The following is a 26,630-nucleotide window of genomic DNA, read 5'->3' as shown; positions in this document are numbered from 1 at the left end:
GTTCACTGTGATGTCCTCATTCACTTGGCATCTCCCCCCAAAAGTTCAAACACTGTGCGTCCTCAACTACTGCCTCTACCATTGTCCACGCAGAAGGGAACAAGAGTGTTGTCCCACAATTCCACCTGTTTCAGCTGTTTTGGCCATTAGGTCCAATCAGTGCTATCGTCTCCCCTTTCCTGTCATGGGAAAGTGGTCGTCGGTTCTGGAACAATCCCCCCCCCCCCCCCCAACACAGAAACACATGGTCTTGACCAGCGGCCAAAGGGTGGGGACATCTGTGGGGATAACCCATAATGCTTTTAGTTTCCCCATGTACACAAAGCTGCCACTTCATGTGCAATGGGAAATGTTCAGCCTCCCAAAAAGGAAGAGGGGACACATTTCCTCACTGACCTCTCTGCACGATGCTCTCGATACTTCCAAAAGAAGTTCACATTCCTCACGGAGTCCCCTGCCAGTACGCATCATATATCATCTGATGGCTGACTTTTACATCTTGACCTTGACGCAGGGAATGTGTTTGCTTTTGTCCTCTGACCAAAATAAGGAAGCATGAACTGTACGAGCCAAAGTAGCTGGGAAAATTGATTGCACGTGGAATAATTACAGTACTCTCACCAAGCATGGGAATAAAGGATTGAAGCCGGAAATCAGCTTGTCAGATTGGGTGGTATGTTCCCATAAGAGCACCTTTTTTAACAGCATTCCTCAGTATGCAATAATGATTGAACTGCTTTCAAGAATTTCATTATTGAACACAGCAAAACCAGCAGTTAACATTCAGTGAACCCACAGAGACGCCATTTTGACAGGTGTTTCAATTGTTTTTATTTAAATCACCACAATAATTCCAAATGAAACCAAATGTGTCATGTTGGAGAACAGAGGCACAGAAATTTGATTTTGGCAACACAGCGAAGATAAAGAATAGGGGGAGCAGAACTTTGCTTCGGTATTAACGCTCATTGAACTGAGCCTGTTATCCAGCAATGCATCCAACTGGGGTGGGCTGAGGGGGGACCGCATCACACCTCCTTCACATACGTCCTCACTGCAATCACTTCTCCCATTATGCATTTCTGAGGGAAAGAGAGGTGTGGTGTGAGGGTTACAAAGGGTTGGCAAAAGAGTGAATTCCTGCATGTGCTTTGAGTTTGTGGAAGAATTAAGGCTGCAGCTATAACGTGCAGTTAACCTTGCAGTATACTCTTAGTGGAGTGCCTATGGTTCTCAGGTGTTTGTCCTTTTAAATATCCTTTAATGTCTTGTGATGTAGCCTAACTGCAATCTCCCTCTTCCATGTAAGGAAATATTTATAATTTTTAACTGCAATTTCATCCTAAAATACATGTTTGCTCTTACTCTAAAGTGGAATGTGGGCACAGGAGTGGTGGGAAGAGCTGGTCATGAACACATCACATTTGCAGCCTATTATTAAAACAATTTATTTATTGAAATGCAAACATGCTCATGAGCAATAAAGTACTTCACAGACCACTGCATACATTATTTTAAAGCACTGAAAAGCTGCAGAGGCGCTGAGTGACTTCCAAGTTACCTGGTTTAATTAAAAAACACCTCATGAAAATCAAAATCCTTACCGCTATCAATTTCCCATCTGTAACCTCCCTCTCGATATTCGTCTCTTTCCCATCCCAGCACTGTTTCTGCACAAGCTTGCCGTTCTCCAGAGTCACCACGGTCTGCAGGGCACACAACACAGACAAGCCTTCAGCTCCAGCACAGAACAGAGTCAGGCTGTAATTGTACTTTCCCTCTGATCACAGTCACTAACCCTTGTCTTCCTATCGTCTGCGGTCGTCTCCTCAAAAGGCTCGTTGAGCTTGAACTTGATTTCAGTAGTTTTGAAGGTGCTCTGAGACTTCATACATACAGTCCCTTGATCGTCCACGGTCACTACCAGATTGGGCTTGGTCCGATTGCCCACCTGCCGGACCGCAAATCCCACACCTGCACAGCCAGAGGGCAGCATCATTAAAATGCATTAAATCAACTGCACTTTTTTTATATGCAATTTAATTTTTTATATGCAATTTAATTTTTTATATGCAATTTAAGATTATTCCTATCACACATTTTAAATACTGCACAAACATTTCTTTTAAAAAATAAGCAGAAGTTACATTAAATCCCCAATTACCCCATCTCAAACCCACACCCTCTCCTACCAATAGCTTTCATGTAGTCATCAAAGTTCTCGCTGGAAATCATCTTCCACGTCCCGACAAACTTCTCGACCATCTTTGCAGTGTCTGGTGTGATATCCTGGACAACAACGAGCGGAGTGACTCTGGCTTCAACTCTCCTCCACTGTGGGAACTGACTCGGTTTTAAAGGGCCAGCCCGACATCAAGCGACGCGGTAGCAACCAATCACAGCCCGCTACGTCACGCTGATTTCCGCCTCAAGACCCTCTTGCTGAGTGTGTGTGACTAAATGTGTTTTCTCCATGAATGGGTGTTTAAAATTGATTCTCCCCAAAAGTGTTTCATGTTTGTTTTGTTTATATTGTGAGCTGAATGAGCTCTGTTACCTCTCTGCATTGTAACCAAGGCAAACAATGGTTATTTTGTTAGCATGCACCAACAACATATCCCATCAGTCTTAAGCCAGTAGCACAATGACAAAGCCTCATGGGAGGTGTAGTAAGTAAATGCTAACCATTATTTATTATATATATATATACATATATATATATATGTATATATATATATATATATATATATATATATATATATATATATATATATATATATATATACAGTACAGGCCAAAAGTTTGGACACACCTTCTCATTCAATGCATTTTCTTTATTTACATTGTAGATTCTCACTGAAGGCATCAAAACTATGAATGAACACATGTGGAGTTATGTACTTAAAAAAAGGTGAAATAACTGAAAACATGTTTTATATTCTAGTTTCTTCAAAATAGCCACCCTTTGCTCTGATTACTGCTTTGCACACTCTTGGCATTCTCTCCATGAGCTTCAAGAGGTAGTCACCTGAAATGGTTTTCCAACAGTCTTGAAGGAGTTCCCAGAGGTGTTTAGCACTTGTTGGCCCCTTTGCCTTCACTCTGCGGTCCAGCTCACCCCAAACCATCTCGATTGGGTTCAGGTCCGGTGACTGTGGAGGCCAGGTCATCTGCCGCAGCACTCCATCACTCTCCTTCTTGGTCAAATAGCCCTTACACAGCCTGGAGGTGTGTTTGAGGTCATTGTCCTGTTGAAAAATAAATGATCGTCCAACTAAACGCAAACCGGATGGGATGGCATGTCGCTGCAGGATGCTGTGGTAGCCATGCTGGTTCAGTGTGCCTTCAATTTTGAATAAATCCCCAACAGTGTCACCAGCAAAACACCCCCACACCATCACACCTCCTCCTCCATGCTTCACAGTGGGAACCAGGCATGTGGAATCCATCCGTTCACCTTTTCTGCGTCTCACAAAGACACGGCGGTTGGAACCAAAGATCTCAAATTTGGACTCATCAGACCAAAGCACAGATTTCCACTGGTCTAATGTCCATTCCTTGTGTTTCTTGGCCCAAACAAATCTCTTCTGCTTGTTGCCTCTCCTTAGCAGTGGTTTCCTAGCAGCTATTTGACCATGAAGGCCTGATTGGCGCAGTCTCCTCTTAACAGTTGTTCTAGAGATGGGTCTGCTGCTAGAACTCTGTGTGGCATTCATCTGGTCTCTGATCTGAGCTGCTGTTAACTTGCCATTTCTGAGGCTGGTGACTCGGATGAACTTATCCTCAGAAGCAGAGGTGACTCTTGGTCTTCCTTTCCTGGGTCGGTCCTCATGTGTGCCAGTTTCGTTGTAGCGCTTGATGGTTTTTGCGACTCCACTTGGGGACACATTTCAAGTTTTTGCAATTTTCCGGACTGACTGACCTTCATTTCTTAAAGTAATGATGGCCACTGGTTTTTCTTTAGTTAGCTGATTGGTTCTTGCCATAATATGAATTTTAACAGTTGTCCAATAGGGCTGTCGGCTGTGTATTAACCTGACTTCTGCACAACACAACTGATGGTCCCAACCCCATTGATAAAGCAAGAAATTCCACTAATTAACCCTGATAAGGCACACCTGTGAAGTGGAAACCATTTCAGGTGACTACCTCTTGAAGCTCATGGAGAGAATGCCAAGAGTGTGCAAAGCAGTAATCAGAGCAAAGGGTGGCTATTTTGAAGAAACTAGAATATAAAATATGTTTTCAGTTATTTCACCTTTTTTTTGTTAAGTACATAACTCCACATGTGTTCATTCATAGTTTTGATGCCTTCAGTGAGAATCTACAATGTAAATAGTCATGAAAATAAAGAAAACGCATTGAATGAGAAGGTGTGTCCAAACTTTTGGCCTGTACTGTATATATATATATATATATATATATATATATATTATTGATAATTGGTGTATACATAGTTTTATTTACAAATGCTTTATAAAGCAATTACACGCATTCAAACACATTTTGATGGTAGTTTATTAACCAGTTGGGCTGGGGGGGGGGGATTCCCTGACACTTTGGGCCCCTGGGCCTGGGCCGTGCAGTAACCAATCCATGAATCACAACAACTTATCATTTGCAGTGGCAGACTTGATGATTAAATTCTTTACTTCCTTATTAATGATTTATGAATGTCAGTAAATATTACAGTCTTCATGGCTTGTTCCAAAGTGAGAACCCCATTTGTATTTAATAATGGAAAAGGTGCATTTATAACTGTATTAAACAAGCTATTGGAATTCTTTACAATTTCATAATCCATAATGTTCCTATTAATAACTCATAACTTATGTATAAGGCATTAATACATTACTTAAGCTACTACTTTTACTTTAGTTACAAGAATAAGTTAAAGCATTGCATTATATTCTTGGAATACAAAGATATTTAGCTTAGAATTTGAATGATAAACCTCATCAGGAACATGACTCATCTTGTCAGAGAAAGGGATTTAAAGACATTTTTATGAGAAAACCATGAATGTAATAATAATCCATCCATAGATAAACCTCATTTAGCTACAGATGCTAATGGAACGAAGCCTGGCTAGCAGAGGGGACAGGATTTCAGTTATCTGTGGCTGGATGAATGGTTTTTTTCCTATTCAGTGGGGCTGCATCTAAAACTGTGCCAAATTACATTTAAGCCTGACGTGTCAAAGGTTGGAGCTTGCATAATGTTCTCTCTATCTCTGGAATGATCTCTTTTATCAGGAAAATGGCACATTATGCAAGGACACACCATGACCCTGTGCTGATGGCAGCACATGTTATAGCAGTTAAAGCATTTCAGCTGATGTCTTTAATATGGAGAATGTTAGCATAGCCGATGGAGCTAATGCTACAACTATTTCACCTTGACAAGAGGGGGCAATCCTTTTTTCAGTGTGACAGGAGACAGTGAAGGACATCTGGTAGGATCTGATGCTTGGATGATGGAGGAGGAGGATGCTTGTCCAAATTAAGTGAGCAGCCTAAGTGAATAAATGACGATGTACACCAGACCACCACATTTAAATCAAACACTTTAATTATATACATCCAAGACAGTACAACACAGATATATCTAACATGGGGACCATTATTTTTTTGCTGCGATGTTTGTCTGTGCATCCTTGGCTTTGCACATTGACTGAAATGCATTCAGCATCTCACTGCTGGTCAGCCACGCTCCCTTCAACACCAGCTTCTCTCCATCCACTGAGGTAAAGAAAGACAAGGACACATGAGGTGACTCATGATGACACAATGACTGATCTCTCTATACAAGAAGCAAGAAGGTGAAAAGTTAACTCTGAGCAGAAGTCAAGCGACACACAATGGGCAACATCCGTACAATGTTCAGCTGACCTGGGGCAGACATTTCTACTAAGCACTTGACTCATTGTGTTTGAGTAATATCACGCAGTAACGACATCAGCGTGGAACTCACAGACCAGACTGCGCTGTCCTGGATTGTACACTAGGCATTGTGCTGCATGTACAAAGTCACCTCTTCCTGTGTTTAATCAGCAGGAAGTAACACCCACCACTGCACCACTAGGATCAAGGTCATTTATCTATAGATCACCTCTCAACTTATACAACATCCCAAGGGACTCTTTAAAAAGGACCTGGACCGACTGTGATTAGAAATAAAAACAGGTCAAATGTCTTCAAGCACTGACTCAAGTGAACTTCTTAGGTGGATAACCCCTAAGGGCCCTCTAACACAAAGCCAACAACAGCAGTTGGTCGATGTTAGGCAGTCTGTGAGTGTCTGTCACCCTAACTTTTGTGGTGTGTCGTGCACCGTTGGCACTAGTTGGCACTAGTTGGCTTTTTTCCCAGCTGATTCGGCACGTGAATTGGCACCGGAGACAGCAGAGCCTGCCGGTGAATGAAATCACTCTGATTGGCAGTTCAGCTCAGTGCATGATAAGAGAAACGGGAGGTGAGAAAAGTAAGGAGACGACTGAAGTCAAGAGTATAATATTGGGTGAGACTATTTATGGTGCGCTCTTTAGCAGAAATGATTCATAGTCTGTGTCATTGTTCGCAAGTACATAGTAAACATCATTTGTTCTTTTATGTGCTAACTGGCTAACAGGCAGCTTCAGAGCATCCTGCTTGTCTTCGGGTTTCCCTTTTTGAATGACAGATACAGACTACTGCCGCCTGCTGGTGTGGAGAGCTATTTCCTTTCACACAGGCACAGAACGTACATACTAGTTGGCCGCTAGCTGTAGTCTTTGTGGTGTGTTCAAGTGCAACTTTTTGGCTGGGACAGAGGGTTAGTGAGGCGACACAGTCTGCCTTCGTCGCCACTTGTTTGTTGATGTCAGTTTGGTGTGTATGTGGGCAGGTAATACTCACCATAAGTAATATCCACTATGGGTTCAGACTTGTCATGTTTCACCACCGATACCACCTCACAGTTCATGTTGGTAGATCTGACCCTCTCTGAGCCCACCCGAAGCAGAAACTCCCTGTGGGACAAGAGGACCATATTGATTACATTACAGCAGAGATAGAAAGTGCATTCTCTTAAGTACCGTACTCAGTAAAATGTTGAGGTGCTTGTATTTATTTCATTTCATTTTGATATTTCACACATCAGCTTCTTCCTCTACACCATTACACATGGTGGATAACGAGAAGTTTAACAGCTCTGCACACCAACACAGGTCTCTTATTCTGCTTGATTACACCTCATCTGCGGACTGTGTGGGGCTGTGTAGACCGTGCTTTACTAACATCCTCTGCATTTTCTTGCACCCTATGATGGGAGAAGCTACACCTTTATTATTGTTATTGCTCGATGAAGTTTGGTTACTGTATAATTCCAGCAAAGCTCAGTCCAGCTTTAACCTGAGCACCCTCATTAGCAGAGGTGAAATGTCACTTAATTAGAAATCTGAGCTACTTGTACCTCACTTGAGAATTATGTTGTCTCCACTACATCCCAGAGGCAAATATTGTACTTTTCCACTCCACTACATTTATATGACAGCTTTAGTTACTTTGAATATTAAGATTTTTGCCTATAAAACATATGAAGAGCTTATGTCCCCAGAGTCAAAACCAAACATGGAGAAGCAGCATTGAGTTTTTATGCTCCACATATCTGGAACAAACTCCCAGAAAACTGCAACTGCTGCAACTCTCAGTTCTTTTAAATCAGAGCTGAAGACTTTTATGTTTGCTGCTGCCTATTACTAAATCAAACTTGAGGCTTCTGATTATTATCTCACACTGCACTGTAACTTATTCTTTCTAACTAAACTCTTTTTAATTAATTGTACTATTTGATTTCCAATGTAACTCTTTCTGATTGTATTGAATGTCCTTTTATGTTGCCTTTATTGCTTTTACTTGATGTATGTTTTATGTAGCACACTTGGAATTGCCTTGTTGCTGAAATGTGCTGTACAAATAAACTTGCCTTGCCTTGCCTTGTAAAAGTTTATGCAGACAGTCAGTCAGTCAGTCGATTAATCATTTAGTCGACTGATAACTGAGTGTCAATCATTTGATTCACTTTTCAGGTAAAGCATTTTACGATACCTGCTTCTCAAATATTAAGATTTGCTGCTTTTCATTTTCATTTTTTTTTTCCATTTTGAGCACTTTTATTTGTTGTTGTTTTTTATATTTTTTTCTGCATTGTGTACTTTACTTTAAGTACATTTTCCTGATTATATTTACTTTTACTGAAGTGTCATTTTAAATGCAGGACTGTTGCTTGTAACAGAGTATTTACTATGTGGTATTAGTAGTTTTACTTAAGTAAAGACTCTGAATGCTTCCTTCACTACTGCTAATGAGCCAGGATAAGGTAAAACACACGTGTAGGTCCCACTGGTGGAATTTAACTAACACACTGACTCAGGTATTGTACTTAAGTACGATATTGAGGTACTTATGATTGACTTCATTACATCTAGGAGGGAAATATTGTACTTTTTACTCCATTGCATTTATTTCAGAGCTAGTAAATATAATTGAACTAATCAGCTATGACGTATTAGATTAAACTCTCCAGCAGCATATAAAGCAATTAAAATTATTATTATTATGCCCTTGATTTTTACAAGCTCCAACATTAAAGTGATGCTCATATTAATGCATCAATAATTACAGTTCAGGAATACAATATCTTTTATTCTGATAGGAGCCATTTTGCATGATGACTACTTTTACTTTTGGTATATATTGAAGCTGTTACATCTATACTTTTACTTAAGTTAGATTAAAAGAGTATTAGTCTGTGGTATTTCTACTTTAAAGTGAAAGGTCTGAGTACTTCTTTCACTACTGGTGGGTCTGCAGAGGCGCTATTTAAAGCTTTTTACATTTTATTTTCGACCAAATATTTAAATATTTAAATTGAAGACGAATAATTTCGTATACTGTGTAAATCCGTTTGGTAGATAAGTATTAAAGGGATTTAGCTGAACTAAAATAAAGGCATCCTCCTTCATTAGGGAAGCAATGCAGGGAAGAGTATGTATTAGGTATAACAGGAGTAACGTTACTGTAGAAAGCTCGGTACGGGAAATACCTGTCGTAGGTATTCTTAACAACCACACACCCTTCTATTAATCCTCCTAATTAGACAATAACACGTTATAAGTTAAATAAAACGCAGCCTACAGACTGAAGCTGTTGATATAATGTCCTGAGGGTGACTTCTGTTTGGAAACAGCGTCCTTAACCACCAGTTCATTATCAAATTACGGCTTTTACCCGCAGTACAGTGACACACAAACGACCCTCCGACACAACAAGACATAAAACACACACTTCTTACCGTGTGGACCGGACGTTAGTCTCAAACGGACAAAACTGAATCGCTATTTTCTTCACAGCCTTCAGCACCACGGGCGCTTTGCTGGAAGCCGCCATGTTTTCTGCTGTGACCTCTGACCTCAGCGGAGATTGCAGCGCGTCTCGTGTGGGCCACTAGAGGGCGGCAGAGGATCAATAACAGCAGTGTGACGTAGTGGACTGGGATGTTGATATAAATAATGAATAAATATGTCATTAATTGGCACATATAGACATAAATTGAACTATTATTCAATTATTATTGTACATATATGATTATTGTTGTCACATACACATATATACTTATACATACTACCACAATATACTATACTATTACTATTACAATATTATTACTAAAATTAATGTTATTGTAGCTATTGTCATCACTGTTTGCTGTGCATATCTCTCTGTCTCTCTTTTTCTCTCTGTCTTTCCCTGTCTTAATATATAATTTGGTCATATGTTTCACTGTACGTCTATTATTTGATCTGTTATGTTCTGTACACACCTTTTTTTAACCTGTTAAAGGGTTTTTTGGGGGAGTTTTTCCTTATCAGCTGTGAGGGTCCAAGGACAGAGGGGTGTTATATGCTGTCAAGCCCTCTGAGGCAAATTATGATTTGTGATATTGGGCTCTTTGAATTAAATTGGATCATATCTGAGTCATGCAGGCTTAACAAATACAAAAATCCATGGTGGTAATGATTATGGTGATGATAATGATATTTTAGGGGTTTTTTTTAATGCCTGTTCATTAGTTTAATAATTCTATTCATATTTTGTGAACTATATATGAATCCCCACCTTGATACTTCATGGATTTGAAATAAAAATATTCTTCTTCTTACTTCAAAGTCTGGGACAACATTGATTTGCATCTTGCATTTGCTCTTTGAGAGTTGCTGCATAAACATGTGTGAGGTGAAGCATTAAATTTATGGGCTGTACTGCTGCACGCCGTATGTGTAAATGCATCTCCAAGATGGGGTCTAGAGAAGGTGTCTGTGCTGAGACCTGCTGTTTTGGTTGTGGAGTATCAAACTAATGGGAGCTCTGCAGGCGTCGATGTCGTACAACCACATTCCCGCTCACTGCTATAATGTCAGGTGTCTATCTAAGCACACGGTAACACTCTTATAACACCACTTGTAGAAAGATTAACAGCCTTTGTACAAGTTAGTAGTATGTAAATAGCACCATCTGGTTTACAATGACCTGACAAAGTTCATTAAAGCAAAGTCGGGAGGAGAGCCACTGTGGCACCTTCCTGTAATTGTCTGACAAACGATGTCACAGAGCAGAATTACGTTAGCAGAAGATGAGTGGGGGGGTCTGTCACTGCACTAAGTCAATAAAGGAGGTGCTGCTCTCCAAATAGACAATCAAACAGACACATCTCATAATCAAATAGACAGGGAGGATGGGAAATGGTCTCCAGCTACTGCTGCATCCTGCACTCGCAGATGAGAAAGGTCACGCCCTGTCAGGGTATAGAAACATGTCAGAAATGGAACTGTATTTAAATTTTGACTGTGTGAGCACTTCAGTCGAATTTAATCATGGCATAAATTGCTGCTGTGAAATAAGTAAGTGTGTGTGATGGGGGAGTTTGCTGCATGACATCAAAACAACAATTTTGCGAGGGAAGGTTTTCAAATTTGATTTTCACAGTCTAGATTACAGCTGTGTGTGTGTGTGTGTGTGTGTGTGTGTGTGTGTGTGTGTTCACCCCCTGGCCACATTAATAATGTAAATGTACATAAATGTAAGTTCATGATATTTTCCTCAACAGTCTGATAATTAAGTTTCAGTGGTCAGACATTTTTGACTCTCCAGACAACAGCAAAACACACCACATACCAATCACCTCATCGTTGCATTATGAAAATAAACTTTTGCACTGTGCTCACACCTCTGTTCAGTATAGCTGCGTATTTATAGCCACACTGTTTCAGGGTGTGTGTAGAACAAATGTGTTATTCTCAGATCAGCCCGCCCAAGCTGGTACAATTTATCCTAACTTCAACACACGCCTCAAGTCTCTTTCCTGAGCGGCCGACAGTCCGACGCAGCCTGTGACAGTTGGACAGTGGAGGCACGGGCCTCTAAATTTAGACATACGGCTACTGAGAGGCAGAAGCATTTCCTAAACACTCCCCACACCCCCCCCCCCCCCCCCCCCCCCCCCCCCCCCCACACACACACACACACACAGATACTTTAAGATTAAGTAGTTGTACTGTAAGTCCAGGAGTGAGTAAGTAGGGAGAGCGCTCAGAAACAATGAATGCTCAGGGGGATGTTTGACCTCAAAGAAAATGAAGGTATTGTCTTGGTGCAGGATTTCATTAATCTAGTTCTCTGCCTGAGCACGACAGCAACTCATGAAATATCCTTTTCACTGGTGTTTAAGACATTCTGCTTGTGTCCTTTCTGAAACTATTAATGCTGCTACGCTCTCATTATTGCTTCTACTTGGTGTAAGGACGTCATTGTTACAGTGTTGTATAACTTGTTTCAGTGTCACACCACAGTTAGTTACAGGCCTCATATACCATTTGCTATTCACACATTGGGTTACATCCAGTTTAAGTGTGAATATGAGTACAGAAGCTGTGATATGATCGTCAAACATGGAGCCACTCCTCAGAGAATGAATTGGGAGAGATCATAACAATGTATGTGAGAACTCCCAGGGGGTTTCTGAGGAAATACCACTGCATTTACTGCTGTAGAAAAGGTATTTCCCCCTTGAGACTAATAGTGCGCAAGAAAGTAGCACTTATACTGTGGTCATTACACCAGTTGCTGTTCAGGTTCTGTCTCCCTGTGGAGCTCCCAGAAGTCCTTAGGGGCGTCCCCGGGAATGTGGAGACCATGCATTCACAGTATCACTGGCTAGAAAAACAACAGCAGTTGATATGCTTCTGTTTGCATGTGAGATATAACAAAACATGTTGTTCAGAAATCATAGAATCATTATGGGTGAAAACAAAAATCTCCCTTGAGGCAGTCTGTTCTGTTTAAAGCTGCTGGTGTGAACAATCGCTATTTATAGAAAACTGTAGAACAATGTTATCAGTCACATTCATTGTTAACTTTGTTAGAGAGTCTCTAACTAACTGTACAAAACTGTTTAAAAAGAGCAATTACACTTAATGGGGAGTGTGAAGGCAACCAGATGGTGTTGGGGGAGGGACACAAAGTGAAAATGGAAAGAAATAATTTAAGAGGCACTGGATTATTTACACGATATTATCATATGTGTAGTATTACCATGATGTCAGCATTTTATTTTTAAATATGACGTTTATTGTCAACACTGGTAGAACTACAGTTGGGCCTATATCTTGACATGCCTCTGGTACAGCACAAGAAAGACTAACGTTTGTTAGAACACAGGTAACAGGCAAGTCCACTTTATTTACATGCTATAGCCTGAAATCACAAGCTACAACATACTACACCAATTTTATTTTTTTGTGCCTTGGTATTTGACTTACACATTTTCTATTTTTTACGTCTCTATTATTGTTGGCTGCTTTGGTGAGCCCTTTGTTCTTATTCCTTTTCTATTGGTGACTTGAGGGGAGCCTGTGGCTTCTTGGCCTCCTCCTGTCTTGTCTGTTTGTTGTCTTCTATCTGGTTTTATGTTGTCGTACAAAAACATATGCAACTAAACTGACCAGCTCACCTACGCACTATTTTATTTAAAGGAACTGTATAAAAAATTCAGAGCATAGCCTATCTATAATTTTAAAATCTGAGTTGGGATTGTCTGCACATGGTTCTCAACATGAAGGTGGCTGAGCTTATAGCTAGCAGCTAATGGTGCTAACACCGCAAACAGAGCTAACACCACAAACCGCAATTATTTTATATATATTTTCTCATTCATTTCAACTTGCACTACTTTATTTCCCAATATCCTTATATTTATTTTCCCTCTTTGTTTCTACTTGTTTGATTTTATTATTATTATTGTAACAATGCTCTTGTATTTATTGTTCATTTGACAATAAGGTCCTGTTTATATGACAATGATTTCAACCGAAAACAGCAAACTTTAGTTGCATTTTGGCTGATCGTTTACATGACAGCAGTGTTTTGGGTGCCTGAAAACGCAACGAGCAAGTGCAATTGTTTGGAAACAGCACAGAGACTTTTTGCACATGCGCATCACGGTTCCAGTCACTAGGCACGCGCGAGAAAGTCGACCATCACAACAACAATGGCGGACTCCTGAGCTCTGTTCGTGCTGCTCACCCTGTTGAATTTATCAACACTTCTCCAGCAAAGTGTAGGTTGCCATTTTATATGTTTATACACTACCACTCTGTAGAAGGAAGCACATGTGTGCAGGTGCGTGTTGTTTCATTACAAAGTCACACCGCCAACTACTGGCCTGGCACATGTACTACAGCGTTCTTGGTCATTTTTGCGGATCCGTGTGCACGGCACCACGATTGTTATAAAAACGTTTTCATCTGAGTGCACAAAATTTTCATTTTCAAAATGAAAATGAGAAACAATTCCGTTTTCAGTGGATCGTTTCCGTGTAAACATGGCCTAAATAACCTTGAACCTTGAACTTAACAATGGTAGCAATGATGACAGAGCTAACAGTGTTAACGTAGGGGCAGCAGAACAGTCCGCCATAATAACCAACAGAGAAGCTTTAATTACAACACACACAGCGATAGTATAACTTCATTGCTCAGGAAGCCAGTACTCCACTATATCTTACATAGCAAATACTTGTTTGCTGCCATATTAATGCTCTGAATATCGTATACAGACCCTTTAAAATCTTTTGTATATATAAAGTTTGTATATATTTTAAGTATAATTCAGTATAAAACTGCTGTGAGTGTGTATGGAGCTCATTCAGTACAAAATCTCTCTTGCAGCAAGAGCCATTCAAACTTTTGTACCAGTGCACTACATTTCCCATGAAGCTTCGCGCCGCGGCGGCTCTCCGTCCCTCCTCCTCCCTCCAGCGTCCTGCTGCCTGGCGGAGCTCAGAGCGGAGCAGACTCATATGAACAGCTCCGTGTCTCTCACGTCCAGAAATGTGCGCAGGGTGTAGAAGGAGTCGCATCTCTCCCTGTGTGTCTCCTCCTCAGACAACATCACTCTCGTGTCTTTAATGCAGCACCGGAAGCGAAGGATACACGCGCACTAAACAAATCCAACACCACTTTCTGTTCAAGCAGCCGGTGAATGCAGATTTTTGGATAGCCCTCTGTCTCTGGTAAGCGCTCGTCTCATAGCCTCACACCTCTGTGTAAAAGTTGTGTTGTGTTCATGTGGTTGTTTATGTGTCCTATCACTGCTGCAGCTGGGCTGAGTGTGTGTGTGTGAGAGTGTGTGTGTGTGTGTGTGTGTGTGTGTGTGTGTGTGTGTGTGTGTGTGTGTGTGTGTGTGGAGGGACGCATTGGGAAACTTCACTGACACTGTAGTTGTGACTGCGGCAGCCTCAGTGCTCGCTGTGAGCCCAGTGTGAGTGGCGGGGACAGACAGTGAGGCTGGTGCAGGGACTTGTTGCCCTCCACCATAACATAATGTGTGTTTCCTCTGTGTGTTAATATTCATATGAAAATAATTGACTTATATGAGGGGTAGCAAGGTTAAAATGTCTCTATTATCTCCTCCTTCTTGGTTGCGTCCTTGTTTACATTGTGTGTCAGTGGTTATGGCTTGGCATTCTTCTTCTTGTGGTTTTTTTAAGTTTCTGTGTGAAGGATTTAGGGGGATAGAATATAATAAGAATGTTTTCTGTAGTGTTTAATCCCCTGTAAATAAATATCAGTGTGTTTTTGTTACCTCAGAATAAGCTGTTTATATCTACGTAGGGAGGGGGTCCTCATCTATAGAGTCTGCCATGTTTCTACAGTAGCCCAGAATGGACAAACCAAACACTGGCTCAAGATAGGGCCATTTGCATGTTTGCGTTGACCACAAAAACACAGATTTTTCGTAGATTTCTCCAGTTTAAATCATCTGTACCATTTGTTTTGAGGGGGAAGAGAGTTCCGCAGATAATTCGGCTCTGGATCTTATCAGAGAAAACAGGTGAGCACACATTAGCAGGTGCTAGGCTGGCGGCTCCATGTCGCCGACATGCCAAACAGCATGGGAGAAACCTCGATTTGTAACATTAAACTGCTTTATTTAGTGTTTTCAACTGTTTAAATCACCAGATCCATTTGTTTTGGAGAGTAAGAAACCTCTGCAGACATTTCGGGTCCTGGTAAAAACTTCTAAATTCTAACCAGGAGAAGTTTCATCTGCTGCAATCTGCATCCCTCATGGCTAGACGACACTAAATCCCCCTTGTCTCACACACTGCTCCTTTAAGACTCACCAGAACATGTATGGGAAACTACTCGATCTTTATGACTGCAAGATATGCCTGTACTTGTTTCAGAGATGCAAACCAGCCATGGTGATGCATTGACTGGTGTTTGTCACAAAGACACACAAACACACACACACACACACACACACACACACACACACATCAAATTATATACTGTATGGATGGTCATGTGTGTGGATGTCGCAAAGCCCTCTGGATAACTTCAGACGTGCATTGTCCTCATTGACACTGACAAGTACATGGTCTCTCCCTCCTTAGAGCACAGAGCTGCCATGCACACATGAGCAAACACACATACTGTATGTGTGTGTGTGTGATGTGTGGTGAAGCAGATACACGCACACACACACACACACCATCTTTCTCTTTAATTGTAAATCAGAATTTCTTCTCTGCTCACCTGCCAAATAAAAAAAACACCTTTTTTTCACACTCTGTCAGCTCTCCGTGGGTTCTCTCTTTTACCCCCACCTTCACACACACACACACACACACACACACACACACACACACATATATAGAGCCAAATGGCACCATGGCCTGCTCCCTCAGTCTGTGTTGATGTGTTCAGTTGTTGAATAGGAGCTGTTGGCAGGCCATCTACCATGCAGCGGACTGGCTCTCACAGAAGTTGACATTCGCCTCAGCAAACACAATTTGCACTTTGTTTTAGCTTCCCTTTGCTTTCGCTGCACTTCCTCGTGTTGTACGCTAAACATTAATGAAATCGGTATTACCCTGACATCTTTTAATAGGAGCATAGTAAATAAGTACCCACCGCTCAGCCGGAACTGGCAGCAGTCGTGTATTGAATCCTAAATCTGTAACCGTGCCTGAAATGAGTTCTGGAAATACCCCTCAGTGTCTAGCATGGAAGCAAAATGAACCAAATGATGCTAAAAAAATCCCAATTCTTTGTTTCTACTTCAGCTTGTTTTTGTGTCATTGTATTGTGTTCATAAGAAAGTAGCTGGCAGGCTTTTTGCAGCCTCCAACACGCACATGTCAGAAAGACAGAGCTGGATGTCTGCGTATGACTAAATCTCTGTCGCTCCGTAAGCGATTGACTGTGTCGCGGCAAATGCAAGAGGACAGCAGCATGGCAAATGCTTTGTGACAGTTTTAACTTCAGAGTATTCATAGCGTGCTGCTAATGCTGGCATTTGGACGGAGACGAGGCTGGGGACGTGCAGCTGTTGCACGTAAAGCAGGGAGATGAGCGAGGTGGAAGAGGGCCAAGAGTGCTCACACAGGAATTTAACAAACTGCACCAGTTCAAGTCCAAGGAGAGTTTGTTTTGGGTTGATACGGGTAGCCTTTTGTTCACACAGCCCTTAATTGAAAGGATCGCACTCAAGCTGTCCAAACATTTTCCATCCAGCTTCAGACTACATTCACACTGAGACAACTAATTGGGAAACGCTGCTCATGTGCTTATACTGTGTTTTATTACAGCCGAGCTGGGGATATAGTTGAGGAATTACATGTTTTTGTGAGTGTACAGTTTCTAATTTGTTATTAATGTTATCTGTTATCAGGTAGATCAGGTGTCTGCCTCATCATCAAAGTTTCTAAGCAGCATTTTGTGACAGGAACAGGATCTGCTTATTCTGTCTTGCTTAGCATTGACGGATACCATTCTATTATCCTCTCATTTACCGACTTAATGGAGGGAAGAGGTACTGAATAACCCTGCATTCATGTGGTGTTGGAATAATTAGAAAAGAGTTCCCGACTACTAAAATTTAGGTTCCCTCAAGACGGAACACCACCTTAAGAGATGGGGAAATTTTGGTACACGAGTCACTGAGTTGATGTCATACATGCTAAAACATGGCGGATGAAAGTAAGTGTTCAGTTGATGGTAATAAACTTTTATTGATTCATGTATTGCATGTCAAATCTTTGCTCACATGTAATTTGTAATGTACTATTAGGTTGTAACTGTTAGCTTCTATCCTCGTAAAGTGACCTAGATTAATTAGAAGTGTCTGTTCAGTTCACACATTATGACTTAAACCTTATGAACACAACAGAGTCGGAAGAACGACTTCCTAACCAGGGAAATAGGACCATTTGAGGAGCATGTGAAAGCAGCAAAAGTCCCATTGAATGGACTGATGCATCTTTCTATTCAATGGGAAGCTGGAGCCAGCAGCCAGCTAGCTTATTTTAGCTTTGAATAATGACTGGAAACGCTTGAAAACAGCTCGCATGGCTCTGTCCAAAGGTAAAAAACGAATCTGCCTAACAGCACCTTTAGCTCGCTCTAATTAACACATTGTTTCCTGCTTGCTGAATCTGTACAAAGTGAAAACATGTCTCACGTTGTGGTTTCTATTTTCACCTTGGGTTTGTTAAGCCACCTGTGGAGACTCCAGGAAGTCACAGCTGCTGGCCATAAAACAATCCAGCACATAACCCCTGGTAAAACCTTAACCCGGATTAAACAGAGTAGATATCAAGTGTTAATAATTAGTGAGTTTTAGAGGTGCTGGTAGGCATTATATTTCACCTTCAAACAGAGCCAGGCTGGTTCCTTGTTTCCAGCATGTATGCTAAGCTTGTAACTGTATTTTGGCTCCAGCTTCACATTGAGCTGATATGGGAGTGGTGGTCATCCTTTCATCTAACTCTGACCATGAAAGCATTTAGTATTTCTCAAAGTCTCAAACTTTAAGTGTTTATCTGTTGATTTCAAGAAGTATCTTAGAGCACAACTATTAAAATCAGCTGCATTTAACATGCTCAGTAGAGGCTTTTGAGTCATAACACCTTGTGGTCAAACTGCTTAGTAGAAAGTCATTTGCATGACCAGAACTGTTTCCTGTTCAGGAGGGACGAGGCTGAACAGCTGCCTGTAATTCTGCGCTCATTAAAACCGGTCATAATGTGTCTGGACTGATGGAGAACACAGTGAGGCTGCTATATTGGGCCTGAAGGTCCTGCTGCTGAAAGGATAAAGTATAATCGCATCTCGTCTGAGTGCTGTGACAGTGGAGTTTCATCATAGGCTGTCAAGATGTCGTTAGGCAGACTACACACATTTCACACTCACTTAGGCTTTAACAAGCAAGGACCCCATCCCCGTCATTGGTAGGCAAACAGTGGAGTGTTTGGCTCCGCACCCCAGGTTTTGCAATTACCCTGCATGGCCTGTTTGACACCCCTGTCCATCTGAGGCACACACCTCGGGGAATTAGCCTCAGGATTGAGTGCGGAGGAAGCGTGTGTTGCTGTGACTACCAAAGAATGTTCGTTAAATGTCAAGCTTGCTTCAGATTGAGCGGGATTCTATTATGAAAATGGAAAATACTGTAATGGGCTGTTGTCGGAGAGAGCATTTTTTTCTTTCATTGATCTGGAACGAAGCTGAATGTAATTATTTTACCTCCCAGATGGAGTTCCTGCTGTGCTGGTCAGGACTGATGCTTACAGAAGGGAATTTCTTTCTTTTAATGGTGCTCACTGTGGTCCAAGTATCCACTGAAACATCACTCAAGAAGCTTGATTCATACATATGAATATGTAAAGTCTTTCATGGATGAGTTGGCATCTACTTTGTGTTTTGCATTGCTCAGTTTAAAGTTGCTTTCAGCTTTAGGAGGGCGTGGGTTTTCTTGGCATGTGAGGTTTTGACTAAGATAGAGGAAATGCTTAAGAGCAGCTCACACAGTCCATGACAGCACATTGTGGTTGAGGGATGCCTCTGTGGACTCGTAGGTGTCAACGTTTTACTGTCAAGGGAACACCCATTTGTGTTCCTGTGTGACATTACAGCCAACATAAGATAAACATAGCCTCATGGGCTGAGCTGACAGGGTTTAATTTTCCTTTCTCAACCTTGCATAAAGGCTAATATTGAAGTGCATTTTTTAGAGGGACACACATATTGCCTGTAGAGATGTCTGCCTTCTCTCTACATAATGTAACTAAATGGCTCTCTAGAAAGGGAACTATTTTCCAGGAACTTTTTTTTTTCAACCGAGCTACACCCACCAACTATATCACTGTGCATAAGGAAACATGCATCTGCTCATAGACGAGAGGCCTGTGTACGTGTCAGCCCGAGATGTCCACATTAATGGTTCTGCTGACCTGTAACGTTAGCTGGCTCAGTGGTGCTAAGTGAGCTAGCAGTAGATGCACGCTTCCTTCTGTGCAGTGATTCGGTTCGTAGGTGCAGTTCAATAAAAAGAAAATAGTTCCTACGTGAAACTGCTCACAACAAGGTCTGTGGATTATCTTGAGTAACCGGGTCATATTTTTGTAAAGTGACATTGTTGTCGAATGTGTTTTTTGGTGCTTTGAGCACCACGAGCTGAGTGCCATAGTTCTGTTATTTTCAAAGTAAGGCGGACATCTCTGTGGGCCGATATCCCCAACACTCTGCAACTCACACCAAATTAATCTAGCTCAATAAGTAGCCCTACAGGTAAGAGAAAAATATGTACTTTTGATTTTTTGGCAAACCGTTCTTTTAAGGCGTCACCTGGCTGCAATATAATGACTTCATGGTGAATATTTCTGTATCATTTAAGGGTTTGATCAATCATTAGCGTGATTTAGCTTTTAGATTCAGCCCTTTCATTTGCATGGAGTGATGAACATTTATCTATCTTTAATCTGCAGTTTTGCCACATGAGGGCTGTCATTTTCAACAGCAAGAGAGCTAGCTGTAGAGAAATGGTTATTAACTTTGCGCTTATTCACTCCAGCTAAATTAGGGCCAGTTGCTTAAAATGTCTTGTCTCATCTGCTTGTAAAGATTAGAGGGTTCAGTCAGCGAGTGAAGTGTAGAAAAAAAGCTATTACATGAAGGGTTTGAAAGATAAAGAGAATAAGAAATGAGACAGCAATTCTAATAATAAAAAGGGGATATTGATCTACAGTGCATCAGTCGGGTTATCACTGGTGCTCCTCTCAGTCTCCTCGATCCTCGCAGGATTGATTTTTCATTTGTTCTCCACAGCGGAAAGGGCACTTGTTCCTTTTTGAGATTCGCATTCGTGGTAGCTATTAGAGCACCCAAAGTGTCTCTTCCTCTGAGGGGACACAAGTACGCAATCTTCAAAGGGTGCACTTGACAGAGTTTACGGATCTTCTGCAGGTTTAGAGCAGCGTTCAGGCTCAGAAATGCAAATTCCCGCAGTGAAACCAGCACAAGAAAGATAGATGACACATTTTTTTTCACACCTTATTAAGATCAGGAAATGCTTCTTTAAAGAAGGGGAACCACATAATGTTCCACTGAGCTAAAAGATTAAATATTACACTAGTTAGTAAATGATTGCTGATATATTTGAACCATGATAGATCTGTTCTTTATCAAAATGTTAAAGATTTATCATCCAGTGGTAGAATTTGTAGTTTGTAATTACAATATTATGAGTGTTTGTGAGATGCGATTACTTCTGAGATTGTGTTTAAGAATCTGACATGGCTTGAAATATGCTTTGTGTGTGAGTGTGTGTTTATTTAAACATGTTTCACCTGAAGAGGCAACACCTTTCAGACAAGAAACAGCTGACCTCATTATGTAAGCATACCAAGCTCAGGAATGCCAAATCTCACGTGTGTGTGTGCCTTTGCAGGCAACATGTCACACATTGTTAACGCCAGACTTGTTTGTCTTGACGTACAGTTTTTAAAATCCTGCCTGATCCTGCCCGGAAACACACACACTCACCACCAACAAACATACACTTACAACCAACATACAGCACATATGCACCCACAGGTTATTCACATGCCCTCCTATATGGACACACAACTTGGTTACAGTCTACCCAATCTTTAACACCCACACAAACTGCTAACTCACTTGCCCACACATCAGTTTCCACTCACACACATATTACACTATTGTTTACCTCTTTCATACGTACAGTACACACACACACTGTCATCAACTCAAGGTGGCCCTTAGCAATTTTCTCAAGGATAACAGGGTGTTTCAGGTTGTGCTGAACTATTCTGCAGTTTGAGTCGGTGTTATGTGCAGACTCTCCCTGCTACAGTGCAGAGACAGAGCTTACTTCTGTGCTGCTGTGTGACGGAGCGGCAGAGAGCGAGAGCGAGCCAGGGGCTGAGGGAGAGTGTGGCGTGTTCGAGGCGAGTAAACACTGCGGATGCGATTAACTGAGATTGCCTCAGGGAAGCTCTAATGGGAAATCAGAGTCCCTCTTCCCAAGAATTGTGGGTAGCACAAGTTGTTAAGTATTCACCCCATGATGTTAGAATCTACATCAAGACAGAGAGGGGAAGAGTTGGGGGGGGGGATTTGTATAATGACTTGCATTGTGGTACACTGTCATTGCCTTCTGATGCAGGAAACAAATTAAAGCTCTTGTCAGAGTTTGTTCAGTTGGCATGAAGATGGATCTTGACACTAAAAGCTAGTGAGTAACTCTTCAGATGGGATTGTTCTGTCAAACCTTCATGTATTAAAGGTGGAGTCAGCAATTCTGGAGAAAGACTGTTGATATTTGAACTCCACACCCAAACAGATATCCCGTCAGTACTTTCTCTGAAGCATCACTCTTGCTTCTGCTGCCTTTCTCTTTATATATCCATGGCCTTTTCCCTGTCCTGTGCACGAGCACAAACGCCTGTTGCTGACTGGCTGGAATAGTGTGTGTGTGTGTCTCAGTCCGAGGTACTTTGTTATTACGTTAAGCTATAGCGGACTGTGAATTTGACAGAATGTGTTTTGGATTAGAATTACCGACTGCACCTTTCAATGAATCCTTCTTTTGGGTAACACACACCTTTTTGCTGTCTTGCTGTGAGGAACATTGGAAGATTGATACCACTGTCATATCTGTGTGCTAAATATGAAGCTACAGCCAGGGTTAGCTTAGCTCAATTTAGTTTAGCTTAGCTTGGCTTAAAGACTGGACACAGGGGGAAACAGCCAGCATTGGTCTGTTTAAAGTTAAGAAAATCTTACCAGCATCTCTAAAGCATGCTAAGAGCCAGGCTAGCTGTTTACCCCAGTTTCCAGTCTGTATACTGTATGTCAAATATGCTAAGAGAGGCGAACCAACCTTAGGCCGTTGCTGCATGCTTGTAGTACAGAACGGTATCGATATTATCGTCTAACTCTCAGCAAGAGAGCAAAAAGGTGTATTTCACAGGAAAGCCATTTTGTGTTGCCCACACATCTTTGTTAAAATTCAACTGTTTCAAATTCCATGCTGGACTCCTGTGTTGAACTGCCTGGTCACTGTTATCATGGACAGCTATCTGACATTTAATAGGAAGTGTGGTTTCATTTTTCATGAACGCCACAAATGCAACCTGATATAGTGCTGGAAAAGTGCCGTGCATGTGTCATATATGAACGAGCTGTGAAGTTAGGGCGGCCAAATCATCGCCAGCATGCAGAGCGCGTGGAGGGGTGAGGTGAGGTGACGTGATGGACAGTAGACATGGGCGATTTAGCACAGTGTGTATAGGCTGTCCCTTCTCCTTGGTGTAAAGTGCTGCTGATGCAGCAGACCTACACACACACAGTCACACACACTGCAGGGTTGGGATGCTATAATGTCACCCAAGGGGAGGATCCTCATCTCACACTCTGCTGGCTAAAGCACTGCGGGGAGGGTGTGCACACACACTCCCACATACATGCACATTTAGTAGACACATACAGTAAAGGTCTGCATGTACTGAGCCGTATTTGTATTCTGTGCAGAATACTTGTGTTTTGTCTTCGTGAGGAAAATACGTTTCTCTGAGTAAGATCTGTTTTTCTTTTTTCTGTTTACCTTCCTGTTGGACTCACCTGTGTGGCTCTCTGCATATACAAACAAGCCTTTGTCCTTGTCTGTATCATTGTCTGTGGTTTTCTCTCTGGGCATCTCCGCCTACGAAAACAGTTTTGTGAAAACAATGAGCAAAAAATCATTTTCTCTCGTACGTTCACAATGTGAGAAATACACAATACAGTGAGTCAGTGTTCTGTCAGTGATAACAAGGTCATCATGTGTTTATGTGGTCAGGTGTTTGACATCATGTGTTTGGAGAGAAATAGAATATCTGTTCATGGACAGTTTATAACTGGAGCCGAATGAGGGTCAGTGGGGACGCCATGAAAAGACAAAGGCATGATTGTTGGTTGGCTTTCTGACGTCTGTATGTGTGTGTGTGTGTTTAGCATTTGTCAAACATGCATGCAGTGAAGCGTGTGTTCCATGTTTACGTGGGAATGCCGTTTTATTTAAAATTGATATAGCGGCGAGGCACATGCACGTATCAGGTGATAGTGAGGGGAGGTTTTGTGCTCCACAGGGTGGTTGTTTGCTCTGTCGATGTGCAGATGAAGGATGGGACGGCCATGGATTGGCTTCCATCCATCACCAAGGACCTCAGGGTGGCTGACACCATTTTACACCTTCGCTCTCTATCTATCTGCATCTGTCATTCCCCCCCACCTCCCCTCCCCCTCTTCACCTTTTTTTTCTCCTCAGTTTATTCCATATTTTTTCCCGATTTTTCTTCGCCCTCATCCCACCTCCTTTTCTTCTTTCTCCACCTGTCACTCCTCTTCATCTTGTCTTACATTCCAGTCATCCTCCCCGCTAACCGTCTGTCACCATGTCTCACTTATTCACATTTCCCCATTTGTCTCCTTTCCATTCCTCTTTCTATATTTATCACGGATCTCTCCTCTACACTTTCCTACTCGCATACTTTATTTCGTTCTACTGCATCCTTGTCACTGGCATTGATCTTAAGCAGAGGGAGCTGGGCATACACACACACACTCACACACAACACACGAAGACACTCAGTCCTGCTCACAATTAAAGCGTACCTCCCTCTTTCCTTTTCCCCAAGCAGGCTCATAATAGGAAATGCCCCCGTTATCTTTACGGGCACCAGCATATTAATATAAGCTGTTAGACAAACAAGGTGTGGGTACGTGCTCTGCTATGTGTGCACTCTGATAAAATGCAGTGGTACAAGGCAGAAAGGACACAGCCAGCCTTTTCAAGCTGTTTTCCCCCGAGGTTTTTGCACTCATCAGTGTTAAAATGGTGCTGCGGGAAAGTGAAAAACCGACAGGTGAGAAAAGAAAAAGTAAGAAATGTAAGGAATGAGCAAGACTGAGCTCTGCGGGGTCAGACATTGGTTTTTATGTGTGGTTTGGTCTTCTTTTGGTCAATCAGAGTTCAGAGGAATGAGTGTGGAGAGGATGGGGTGATGCACAGTGCAAACCAAGGGGCCAGAATCAAACTCACTCTGTGACAAATACATAATTGCATGAGCTCTGTTCCACTCAGAGTAAGGCTGCAGCAAATTTATTTTTATATTTTTAGCAATTTGTCTGTACCTGTTTCTTCAATTAACCAATTCACTGCAGTGTAAAATGTCAGAAAATAGTGAAAAATGACGAACACTATTTTTGAGAGGCCGAGGTGACATCTTTATTTGATTTGTTTTTTTCTAACCAGTATGCCAAAACTCAAATATATTTCCTTTATGATGATATAAAACAGAGAAAAGCAGCAAATTATAACATTCGAAAGGTTTGAATTCACTAACAATTGTATTTCATTTGCTTAATAAATGGCTATAACAATAAATATTTGAGCCTATTAAAAATTGTTCCAGATTAACTTTATCTATTCATTTATTAATTGATTAATTGATTCAACACCAAAGCCTGGTCCCACCCGAAAGTGAAACGATAAAGTATGGGGTTCTAGAGGCTAGGTGTAGGGACTGCTCATCAGGGCCCTGACACACCAAGTTGACGGGCTAGTCATTGGTCAGTGTCGGGCCGTAGTTGAGTGTCTGTCGCCCTAGTTTGTGCATTTGTGTGTTCCGCACTGTTAGCACTAGTCGGCCACTGTATGCTTTTTGTTTTGGTTGAATCAGCATGTTGAATTGGTGCCATGTTGGACACGTCAGTGAATTGATTGTCTCTGATTGGTGGCTCAGCTCAGTGCACAAGCTGAGGAATGAAAGTGAGGAAAGCAAACAAATGGCAAACGTCATGAGGGTGTGAGATTGAAACATTATGATCGTTGGATTGTTATATTAGGTGTAACATAGCGGTTCCTGATTATTGGTGTTATTGTTTGCTTGTGTACAGTAAACATCCTTTATTTTTGTGTTGGCTAACTTGCATCTTGAATCCGTTCTGTCTGTTTTGTGGTTTCCCTTTTTGAATGACGAATATAGGCTACTGTTGCCTGCTGCTATGGCGAGTTATTTCCTCTCATGTACGCACAGAACGTACAGTACAGGCCAAAAGTTTGGACACACCTTCTCATTCAATGCGTTTTCTTTATTTTCATGACTATTTACATTGTAGATTCTCACTGAAGGCATCAAAACTATGAATGAACACATGTGGAGTTATGTACTTAACAAAAAAGGTGAAATAACTGAAAACATGTTTTATATTCTAGTTTCTTCAAAATAGCCACCCTTTGCTCTGATTACTGCTTTGCACACTCTTGGCATTCTCTCCATGAGCTTCAAGAGGTAGTCACCTGAAATGGTTTTCCAACAGTCTTGAAGGAGTTCCCAGAGGTGTTTAGCACTTGTTGGCCCCTTTGCCTTCACTCTGCGGTCCAGCTCACCCCAAACCATCTCGATTGGGTTCAGGTCCGGTGACTGTGGAGGCCAGGTCATCTGCCGCAGCACTCCATCACTCTCCTTCTTGGTCAAATAGCCCTTACACAGCCTGGAGGTGTGTTTGGGGTCATTGTCCTGTTGAAAAATAAATGATCGTCCAACTAAACGCAAACCGGATGGGATGGCATGTCGCTGCAGGATGCTGTGGTAGCCATGCTGGTTCAGTGTGCCTTCAATTTTGAATAAATCCCCAACAGTGTCACCAGCAAAACACCCCCACACCATCACACCTCCTCCTCCATGCT

General features: G+C 41.7%; 3 protein-coding genes across 3 annotated transcripts in view; 1 reads left to right on the top strand and 2 right to left on the bottom strand.

Moving 5' to 3' along the window:
- Window positions 1-806: 806 nt before the first annotated feature.
- On the bottom strand, window positions 807-2,349 carry fabp4a (fatty acid binding protein 4a). Its single transcript, XM_033636468.1, has 4 exons — window positions 2,193-2,349; window positions 1,799-1,974; window positions 1,605-1,706; window positions 807-1,082 (listed from the first exon to the last, which is right to left on the bottom strand). Exons 1-4 carry the CDS (start codon window positions 2,263-2,265, stop codon window positions 1,029-1,031), a joined length of 405 nt encoding a protein of 134 aa, XP_033492359.1. The 5' UTR covers window positions 2,266-2,349; the 3' UTR covers window positions 807-1,028.
- Window positions 2,350-5,549: 3,200 nt separating this feature from the next.
- mrpl53 (mitochondrial ribosomal protein L53) lies at window positions 5,550-9,469 on the bottom strand. Its single transcript, XM_033637776.2, has 3 exons — window positions 9,334-9,469; window positions 6,897-7,009; window positions 5,550-5,741 (listed from the first exon to the last, which is right to left on the bottom strand). Exons 1-3 carry the CDS (start codon window positions 9,426-9,428, stop codon window positions 5,623-5,625), a joined length of 327 nt encoding a protein of 108 aa, XP_033493667.1. The 5' UTR covers window positions 9,429-9,469; the 3' UTR covers window positions 5,550-5,622.
- Window positions 9,470-14,365: 4,896 nt separating this feature from the next.
- The window catches only part of pag1 (phosphoprotein membrane anchor with glycosphingolipid microdomains 1), a 69,554-nt gene continuing 57,289 nt past the window's right edge, over window positions 14,366-26,630 (top strand). The window contains exon 1 of the mRNA XM_033636221.2: window positions 14,366-14,604. The gene's annotated coding sequence lies outside the window, so the exon portion shown is untranslated. The remainder of the gene's footprint in view (window positions 14,605-26,630) is intronic.

This window comes from Epinephelus lanceolatus, chromosome 16 (assembly GCF_041903045.1).
Source record: "Epinephelus lanceolatus isolate andai-2023 chromosome 16, ASM4190304v1, whole genome shotgun sequence".
In the NCBI taxonomy this organism is placed as follows: Eukaryota; Metazoa; Chordata; class Actinopteri; order Perciformes; family Serranidae; genus Epinephelus; species Epinephelus lanceolatus.
This window is presented reverse-complemented; position numbering and strand designations above follow the sequence as displayed.

Bases quoted from the DNA above. Each gene is read 5' to 3' on its own strand.
- mrpl53 (XM_033637776.2), bottom strand. From the start codon at position 9,428: ATGGCGGCTTCCAGCAAAGCGCCCGTGGTGCTGAAGGCTGTGAAGAAA. The intron at 7,010-9,333 runs GTAAGAAGTGTG...CTTGTCCCACAG, and splicing joins ACTAACGTCCGGTCCACACG to GGAGTTTCTGCTTCGGGTGG. The intron at 5,742-6,896 runs GTGAGTATTACC...TCTTTACCTCAG, and splicing joins CATAGTGGATATTACTTATG to TGGATGGAGAGAAGCTGGTG.
- fabp4a (XM_033636468.1), bottom strand. From the start codon at position 2,265: ATGGTCGAGAAGTTTGTCGGGACGTGGAAGATGATTTCCAGCGAGAAC. The intron at 1,707-1,798 runs GTTAGTGACTGT...TGTGCCCTGCAG, and splicing joins CAGACGATAGGAAGACAAGG to ACCGTGGTGACTCTGGAGAA. The intron at 1,083-1,604 runs GTAAGGATTTTG...TCTTTCCCTCAG, and splicing joins CAGATGGGAAATTGATAGCG to AAATGCATAATGGGAGAAGT.